The sequence below is a fragment of the Cyclospora cayetanensis genome, unplaced genomic scaffold (genome assembly GCF_002999335.1).
Source record: "Cyclospora cayetanensis isolate NF1_C8 unplaced genomic scaffold, CcayRef3 CcayRef3_contig_190, whole genome shotgun sequence".
NCBI lineage: Eukaryota > Apicomplexa > Conoidasida > Eucoccidiorida > Eimeriidae > Cyclospora > Cyclospora cayetanensis.
The window spans coordinates 2115-11935 of NW_020312137.1; the positions used below are offsets into that span (position 1 = coordinate 2115).

The window sequence follows — 9821 nt, forward strand, 5'->3', positions numbered from 1 at the left end:
GGCAGCAACACCGTTTCGCACTGTGCCAATCTCTCACTGGCTGCACGGCTGAAAGGCAGGAGGCCTCTTGCATCCTCCGCTGCAGCGTTGGCTAGCTTCCCCAAACGCTCCATACGGGGCAGCTAGCCGCCGCGGAGCTCTGACAACGTGCAGCAGCCTATCGCATGCCTTTCGACTCCTCGATCGCTCTCACCATGGCTTCTGTCTGAGGCAGCGGTGCGGAGAGTGGACTGCTCTGCATGCAGGAAGAACGCAACATGCAAGAACCCCAGCAGCAAAAGAAGGGCCTCAAAAGCACGCGCCTTTGCCACTGTTGCTGCGCGTCCTCGGCTGCCTTTTTTTAGCCACCTGGGAGGAAAAAAGCCTCGAGAGGCAGAGGCAAAAAGGCAAAAAGGCAGCAGCAGCAGCAGCCTGCCTGTTGCTCACAGCCCAGCATTTTTGTATCCCAAGACTGCAGCGTCTCTCACTACCTCCCCCCCCTTTCCGACGCCTCTGAACCAAGAAGCCGCGTATCGAGGACGTACTGGTGAGGAGACAAGGAGAGGACCCGCATCGTCTATCAGGGATAATCCTCTTTCCGTGGGTTGCCGCATACCCCCCGTGAGGCGGTAAAGCTCTGTCACTACGGAGCTGTCGAGCTGCGTTGCACTCACGCCACACGTTCTGCCCCTTCTGCGTTTCTTCTTCTGGTGTCTCTCTGCGCGTCTCGCTGCGGCTCCTGCGGGGTAGGCCTCCTCAGCACGTGGCGCTTTTTCCCCGCTTCCTAACCGCCCCCCACAAATCCTCTCGCCCGCACTTACCCTGGCATAGTCTGCCTTCCGCTTCACGTGGGAAATCGCTTTAATGACGCCGAAGCCGCACATCACCAGGAAGCTCGCCGCAGCACCCGGTGAAAGGACATCCCCGCAGGCGTCAAACACCTGCGGAAACGCATGCAAAAGCGGTTGGTGCAAGCCCGCCCTCGAACTCGTCAGACTTCGCGTTTAAATTGAGCCTGGTTGTTCATCGAGGACGCCTTCGCTTCGCATCGCCATGCCCCCCAGGCACGCCTGGAGAAGCCTCCGCAGAGTCTGACGGCAAGGCGTTCAACGGCTATTCAGCTTACGAGGACAGGCATGTTGTCGTCGTGCGCCTTCTGAATGCATGCCGCGGCTTCCGCATACGGGAAATGTCTCTGCTCGATGTTGAAGGGAACTTCCAGAACGGTAAAGCCCTCCTTCTTAAGGGCCTGCATCTTTGAAGCGCCGCGACATCCCGCAGGAGGAGGATCCAGCGAGATCAGCAGCTTCGCATACCGCCACAACAGGAGAAAGCAGCGAGGCAGACAGGTGTCTCTCAAGCGGAAAAAAATTGGAAGACACAGGGGGCCTGGGGACGAGACTCTTTTTACGCCACGCCAAGGGGTGTCAAAAAAGCAGCAACAGCAGCATAATGCAGCACAAGCAGCAGCAACAGCAGCATAATGCAGCACAGGGAGCAGCAACAGCAGCACAATGCAGCACAAGCAGCAGCAACAGCAGCATAATGCAGCACAGGGAGCAGCAGCAGCAGCATAATGCAGCACAGGGAGCAGCAGCAGCAGCATAATGCAGCACAGGGAGCCGCAACAGCAGCACAATGCGGCACAGAGCAGCAGCAGCATAATGCAGCACAGGGAGCAGCAACAGCAGCATAATGCAGCACAGGGAGCAGCAACAATGCGGCACAAAGCAACAAGACATTTAGGGGATGCCTGCACCTGGATGCCGAAGTGTCGGAGAGCTTGCTGGTTGGTATAAACAATTCGAGCATCTGCCACGAAGAGCGCGAAGTGCTGCTTGGTGTCGTTTCCCATCTGAGTGCAACCCCCCCCCACACCGCACTATTCTGGCGGAAGCTTCTTTTGCATGCATCAACACTTCTGCAATCCACCTCCCGTACACCGAAGGCGCATACTAGCCGAGAGAGACACACAGATACACACCACACAGACAAGCCCTCCTTCTTGGAGAGTTGAAGCTCCCACGACGCGAGGGGTGGCATGAGGGGCCCTATGGATTTTTGCTCCAAGCCAACCAAGCAGCGAGGGGGAAGAGGCGGAGAGGGTGTTACCAGGTGAGTGTTGGGGGGGATGATTTCCGTCGGTCCTGGCAGCAAGACATCTGAGGTTGTCAGGAGCAGGGAGTACCTCGGAATGAGCGTCTTAATGCCGCCTGATCGCATGCAGAGGGTGCTTTTTTGGGGAAAATACCCTTATCGCGCGAAGCTTACGAGCAGAGAGAGGCTTCCGCTTAGAGAAATTACGACTTACCGGCGAGCACAACAGCCTCCGTGCACTGCGTGTTGCTGTCTTGCAGGTACCGCAGAAACTGCAGCAGCAAGGGATCTTGATCCGACTCGCCGACGGCTACCACCTGAGAGAAGGCGCATGGAGCACACTGCTCGAAGGCTTCTGAGCACTTTTCCCTTCCCGTGCAAAAGCGTGGCAGCAGTCCTCAAAAATAACAGCCGCAAGTACAGGAAAAACAGCACACAGAGCACCCACCGTCTTGAGCTTGCACACTTGACGCAGCCATTGCTGCAGGTAGGGAGGCCCCCCTCCCTCCTCCGCTGCTGCTGCTGTTGCAGCAGCAGCTGCTGCTGTTGCACCAGCTGCTGCAGCAGGGGGGTTCCCTGCTGCGCTTGCCGCGGGGTCTGCCGCTGCATTTGCTGCAGTCGGAGTGGCCGCTGTTGTGTGGCTTCCTTGCGAGCAGATTCGATGCAGCGCAGCCGAAGCGAGGCGTTCTCTGTCGACTGCATCAACAACAACACAGCACAGAGCAGCCTTCCCCACCTGAGCAGACGCCACTCTCCTCAAGGCGCTGAAAAGGCCTTGAATGCCTTCAACAGATCCTCTGCAGCAGTATCAGCTCACCTTTGCCGCCGGCTATCCGACCAGACTGCACATGCAGCGCAGCACACAGGGGCAGCCAACAAGCCGTATACCACCCCTTCCCCTGCTCGCAGTCAACAGCCTCGCTTTCGCTCCTTACAGCAGACACTCTGTGGCGCTCACCTCCAGCGAATTCGCTCTGAGGAGGCCTTCCTCGGAAGCGTCTCCTCGCAGCGCTGCTTCGCAGGAAGCCGCAGCAGCTGCCGAGGCAGAAGGCGAATCTGTCTTGCCTGCACAACTTGTGGCAGAGGCAGTATTGGCAGAGGCGTCAACACTGCGCGTTTGTGGCAAGACTCTGTCCGTGCCAGTGGGGGGGGGCTGCCGCTTTTCGCAGTTCGCCGTTTCGATTTCCTTCGCCTCGCTGCCCCCGCTGCTGGCTTCTCCTTGCTGATCCTCCGAATGCTGCTGTTGAGCCTCCTGCTGCTGCCCTGCTGCTTCCTTCTCCTGCTGCTGCTGCAGCTTGGATGTCGACCGCAAGAATTTCAGCGTCTGCATGCGCATTCGGGGCCATATAAAGCCGCTGCTCCGAGCTGCAGGATTCGCAGCGGCAGAGCGAGACACCGGAGAACCTGCAGCAGTAATAACAGCGGAGGCAGTACTAGCAGTCGAGGCAGTACTAGCAGTAGAGGCAGTAACAGCAGTCGAGGCAGTAATAGCAGTAGAGGCAGTAACAGCAGTCGAGGCAGTAAAAGCAGTAGAGGCAGTAATAGCAGACCTAGTATTAGCAGTAGAGGCAGTAATAGCAGTAATAGCAGTCGAGGCAGTAATAGCAGTCGAGGCAGTAATAGCAGTAGAGGCAGTAATAGCAGTAGAGGCAGTAATAGCAGCAGAGGCAGTAATAGCAGTAGAGGCAGTAATAGCAGACCTAGTATTAGCAGTAGAGGCAGAAATATCAGTCGAGGCAGTAATAGCAGTAGAGGCAGTAATAGCAGTAGAGGCAGTAATAGCAGACCTAGTATTAGCAGTAGAGGCAGAAATATCAGTAGAGGCAGTAATAGCAGAGGCAGTTATAGCAGAGGCAGTAATAGCAGAGGCAGAAACAACAGAGGCAGTAATAGTAGAGGCAGTAATAGCAGACGTATTCTTAGCAGCAGAGGCAACATTAGCAGCAGAGGCAGCATTAGCAGCAGAGGCAGTAACAGCAAGAGAGAGCCAGCGTAGCAGGAGCTGCTGCCTTTATCACTCTGCCTCTGCTGTGTGTGCGTTGAATGCAGCGCTGCGTCTTAGGCGAAGTGTGGTCTTGCCTGCTGAGGTTTCGCAGCTTTGCTGCGCAGCACTTTTATAGCGGCGTGGCAAACGATGAGGTTGCGCTTACGGGGTTGCTGCTTCGTGAGACTCAGCAGGGGGGGTGCCTCCCTGAAGTCTTGGAGAGCGCGCGCAACGTCAGAGCTTCCTCGCCACGGCGAGACGCCATAGTGGAGTCGAATTTCTGCTGCCTCGTGGGAGACGTTCCTCAGACTTGCGTCTGTGTTTTGGGTATGAAAGTCTTGAGTGGCTCCTCTGGAACCTCCTGCAGAGCACGAGGGTGCCCTGCAGTCGAAGACGATGGCTGCATGCTTCGCAGCTTTCCTGTTGATGATGCAGTACACGAGGGAAGGCGAGGCGACTGTCCACCTTTTGTTGCCGCTGGCGAGGGTTTCCCGCAGGAGCAGCTGCTGCTGCTGCTGCTGCTGCTGCTGCTGCTGCGGGGGGGAGGCGGCCGTGGCAGCAGCAGCAGCAGGGGGGGCGCAGGTGCTGCTGCTGCTGCCTCCTGCTGCTGCAAAAAAGCCTCGTGCAGCCCTACCCTTGTGGGAAGGCGCATCCTTGTAGGCGGGCGCGTTCTTGGAGGGGTGGCTTGGTCGCACACAGTTCTGCCCCATTGCTGCTGCTCTCCCAGTGTTGGCTGGAGCGGGGGAGGCGCTGCTGCCGCTGCTGCCGCTGCTGTGGCTGCGGGGGGTCTGTGAGTGGTGCTGCTTCGTGCGCGAGCCGTGTACTGACGCCAGCGTGGCAGTCCGCGAAGGCGGCGAGGAAGACCTCTCTTCTGTCGTTGCCACCCTCTGAGTTAGCGTGTAGGATGAGGACGGTCAGAGAAATACTCGCTGTTCAGCAGGAAGAAAGGCGCCGCTGCCTAGGATGGCGATTCGGCTGCAGTGCTCGCTTGTGGCTGCCGCCCTTGCGGGTCGTTACTGTTGCGGATCTGCGGTATAGCTGCTCTGCCGGTCACAGAGGCGTTGAAACGCGCTTCGTCGTGATCAAAAATGCGCGAGAGCAGCTTCAGAGAGCTGGCAAGGCGTCATCAGCGGCGGCTTTGTTCTTTTCGTCAGCGCCGTGCAGGACGGCTGCCCAGCGTGGCAGGCAGACCCCCCCGCTCGGGCAGGGGTGTGTACATGGGTAGAGGCGTTGTACGTCTTAGTTGCCGGAAATATCCACCTGCTTGACTCGATAAATGCTTGGCCTTGCAGAACGATCGTTTTTAAAGGACAAAGGAGCTGAACATGTCGCACGCGCGCAGCGGCTGCCACTGCTGCTTGCCTTACACGGCTGCCATCCGCTGGCAGAAGGCGAGGCAGGGGGACGGAGGGGCCCCCCTGGATCGGAGGCTCTGCGGCTGGCTGGGTGTCTCCGCTTTTTTCGAGCACCATGAGAAGAACGCAATAGACGGCTCAAACCTGCGTGCTGAAGTCTTTCTTGCAGGGAGGGTTTAGGGAGTAAAGCCGAGACTCTCAGGTGTAGGGGTTCGAACGAGAGGCCTTGCTGGAGTCTCGCTCTCGCTCTCTTTTTCTCTCTTTCTCTGTCTGTCTGTCTGACTACGCACACTAGGAAGCAGGGAGGAGGCGCCAGGATATCCACTACTCCTCCGGCGACAGCGCCTTTCCGAGGTCGACAGCAGGAGTGACAGGGAAGATGGCAACCAGGAAGTACAGCCTTCCCACTCTGCTGCAGCAGATGGACGACATTGATAGGGTGCGACCACAGACATCCACTGCGTTATTACTACTACTACTACTACTATTAGTACTACTACTACTACTACTATTAGTACTACTACTACTACTACCACTACTACTACTACCACTATTAGTACTACTACTACTACTACCACTACTATTAGTACTACCACTACTACTACTACTGCTGTTTCTATTACTCCTTCTACTTCTACTACTACTGCTAGTCCAGACACGCAAGAAGATGCCGCCGCTAAGCTGGATTTCCACGCAGTGCCATCGACGTGGGAAAAGCGCTGCAACGCTAGCAGGGCGATTTTCCGAGACAGACCACACCAGGCAGGCAGCCTGTCAAGGCATCCCCGAGCGCTGAGCACCTAGGAGGCTTGAGAACTTGAGGCTTGCGATTTCTTGCCACGTGCAGGACAGGCGGCTTATGGCAGCCTCAGACTTAACGGAGCTACTCATTCAAGATCCCCAGGTGAAGGCGTCGGAAAGAAGGTCTCCCGACTAGGGCATAGAATTCAGAAGCGCAGGCTTTTTTGCGACTCCCATTCGGCCTGTGTGCCCTGTTGTTTGCAGAGCCGAGGTTCTGCATGGGAAGGCCGCGTGGCGAATGCGTTTCTCGAGCATCTGCGAGACGCCTCCATCGACGTACAAGCCAACGCAGTAAGTTTTGCGGCACTCCAGACACTGCGCTACGGGGGCGGGTGTCTTGGGGTGCCCTCATAGGCTCTCTTTCAAGGCTTTGAATTTGTGGGACGTGCGGCACAGGTGCGCTGTGTTTCTCGGCTTTTTTTGTGTTTCTCTGTGGACACGACGAAGCGGCTGCTGCAGTCGCTCGCTGCAGCCACTGCCGACAGCAGCAGTCCGGTGAGAGACTTACATTGCACCTGTCTCAAAGGTGAGCTCCACGCGACGCGCTGCAAACCGACGCGCTGCAAGGCGACGCGCTGCAAAGCGCGAGGTGACCTGGGCACTGTCTCTGTGAGCGCTCAGGCTTGCTGAACGAGATGCCAGCCTCGATGATTCCCACCGTCGTGACTGTCTTGATGCCCCCGTGAGACAGAGAGAGAGAGACGCAGAGCTCCGCTTTGCCCTTCCTCCCCGAAGCCTCTCAGAGAGTCCGCTAGCCTGCTTCCGAGAAGCGTCCAACGGTAGCTAGCTGCTGTCGAGGTTCTGATGAGTCTCTGTGGCGAGTGACTGCCTAGGCTGGTAAAGGGAGTTCACAGTTCCGAGGAAGCCGTGCAGAATGACGCCCTCGACCTCTTGGGCGATCTGCTGTCACGCTTCGGAGGCGCAGATGTTGGGGCAAACCTCTGGCCATCAACGCAGGCAGAGGCGGATCTGCCTGTACACCTGATGCAACTGCTGCACGGACCCCCACCCAAAGCCAGAAGAGCTGCGCGCTGCCTTGGCGGACTCACTGCTACCGTGAGGCTGCACGCCAAAAGAAAAACGACGCCACGCGGGGGTGTCTCTGCTTCGAGGCGCTGTAGGATCCTCGGAGGAGGGCCCCGACGCTCTAGGGTCGCATGCGGATCTTTGCTTGAACTCGTGCATCCGTATCAACAGTTGAATGTATGAATAAAAGTGCTGTTCGGACAATTGTACGCATATATGGACAGTACTTTCATAGATGTATGGATGTAGGTATGTATGTGCGTAATAGTTCGTTCGTAGGTAGGTATGTATGAATGGATGCATGCATGCATGTAAAAGTGGATGTGTGTTATGTCTCTCTACATAGATGTATGTATGTATGCATTGATGTATGTATGTGTGTGTATGTAGGTGTGTGTGTATATGTAGGTATGGATAGATGGGGGCACGGATGAGTGCATGTACGGATGTAGGCGTGTGTGTGCATGCATTGATGTATGGATGTACGTAGAAGTGGATCTTATGGATGGATGTATAAATCGATGTGTGGGTGTGCTTTCGGCGCAGCTGCGGCCGGAAGAAGTGGCAGAGCTCGTTGAGTCGCTGATGTCGCCCCCTCAGCTGACTGTGGGATGCCTGGAGGCTCTTGGGGCAGTGTGCAAGCGCTGCAACACTATTGGCTTTAGCGGCAGCAGCAGCAGTGCGTGGGGCGGCAGAACGTCTCTGGTGGGCCTCATGCCGGCCATCTGCGTCTTCTTGTTCAAGGCTTTGGCTGCCATTCTCCGCGAGGAAGACTCTGCAAGCAGCACGAGCAGCACGAGCGCGGCTGCGGCAGGGGCTGCCGCCGCTGTAGAGCGCAGCATTGCAGCGCTGCCTGCTGCATGCGTTGGCGACGGCAGCAAGGAAGCAGCGGAAGCCGCTGTACGGACTTGTCCGCAGTTGCCTTCCGGAGGCACTCCGGAAGCTCTGCGAGCGCAGCGGCGTGCGTTGCTGCTAGCGGCCCTTGCCGCTTTGGAAGCAGCAGCGAACTTTTGCTGCTGCAGCGCTGCGCGGAAGGCCTTTGCTGCAGCGGATGCTTTGCTGGTGCCGCTGCTAAGGTACAACCCGAACATCTATGCGCCGCTCACTCCAGAGCAGCAGCAGCAGCAGCAGCGCCAAGAGGCGCAGCTGCTGCAGCAACTCTTGCAGAACCCTTTGAATGACCAGCTCGTGCAGCAGCTGCTTCAGGGGGGAGACACCGGCAGCAGCAGCGGCGGCAGCAGCAGCTGCGAGTTCGAAGACTTTGGTGACTTTGATCCAGGCTGCTCTTACGACGAGCATTTGGAGGATGCCGAAGACTCCTGGGGTATCAGGGCTGCAGCTCTCAAGGCAAGCACTGAACGTGCGACGGAGAAGGAGTGCCCCTACGGCCTCTTCGCTGCTGATGCAAGAGGAGTCTGCGTGCAAGCATGCGTCTTGCTGGGGCTTACGGTGTATCGTGCGAGCGGCGAGTGTCTTGTCTGCCTTGCAGGTGCTGGCAGCAGCGACTGGAACCTCGCCACGACGATATGCGCTTTATCCCGAGGGCGTTGCAGCCGCAGTCGCAGCTCAGTTGCAGCCGGATGAGCCCTGCGTCGTGATACAGGTACGTGCCAAGGCTGAATCCCTTTTCAACCATCAAGCCGTGCACCTTCCACGCAGCCAGTGCGGCATTCTCAGAACCAGATCTCGCGTGCTGCATGCTTAGGGCACTGACTTGCTTCGCCGACTGCTAAGAAGAGCGCTGGCGGGAGGCCCCCCAGTTTTGGAATGTGAAACGGCGGTGCTTCTAAGCGCGCTGCAGCTACCGCCTTCGGCAGCCGCAGCAGAGCGGCAGCAGCAGCTACAGTCAAACCTACGCCACGTGCTCAAAGCTCCGGAGCAGCGTCCTGAAACGGAGGAGGCCCTTCAGCGTCTAGTGCCATCGGTAAGGCGCATTCTGTAGTTCAAAGGTCTACAGCACCTGCAGCTTCTCTGTCTTGCTTCTGCTGCACTGTCGTTTCCACGGCAAAGTGGTGGTGGTGCCTGCTGCAAGTTTTACGGCTGCTGCAGGTGCTCCTGCACGCCAGCAGGTTGTGCGTGGACGCAACTCTTGGGCTAAAGGCGCAGCAAGCAGCTGCCGCGCTGCTCTTGGAGGCAGCGACAGCGTTTCCTGCTACAGCGGCGGGGTTCACACCGCTGCTTCTGGCAGCAGCAGAGGGGCTGCTGCAGGCGGACGCTGCACTCCTGAAGGAAGTCGGCCTCAGACTGTCGGCTACGGCGGTGATCGTCTGCACTTTGCAGCTGCAGCAGCACCAGCAGCAGCAGGCGACGCTGCTGCAGCAGCAAGTGCTGCACCGTGCAGCAGCGCAGGTTATGAGAAGGTCCATCAGCAGTTGCGCTGCTGCTGCGTCACCGCGCGTGCGAGCTGCCGCATTGTGGGGAATTTCTGTGTCTACGGGGTGAGGACGGACCTCTGCTGCTGCGCGAATGCTGCTGTTGCTGCCCCTTTCGCCTGTCAGGCTGCCAGAGCTGCGCCTGTAGAGCCTCCTGGCCTGTTTCTTGCGCGCCGTTCTGCCTTCCAGCAGCACCTTCGCTGCTTC

The 9821-nt window shown here is 57.8% G+C and overlaps 1 protein-coding gene across 1 annotated transcript; it reads right to left on the reverse strand.

Moving 5' to 3' along the window:
* Positions 1-422: 422 nt before the first annotated feature.
* LOC113147342 (maternal protein pumilio-like) lies at positions 423-5964 on the reverse strand (the record flags this gene model as incomplete). The annotated part of the gene is made up of 9 exons (XM_026337576.1): positions 423-638; positions 801-920; positions 1106-1216; positions 1739-1834; positions 2301-2393; positions 2525-2840; positions 3012-3480; positions 4227-4587; positions 5869-5964. Coding segments are annotated over 9 exons (1878 nt in total), but the record flags the coding sequence as incomplete, so codon positions are not given.
* Between the last annotated feature and the right edge of the window lie 3857 nt (positions 5965-9821).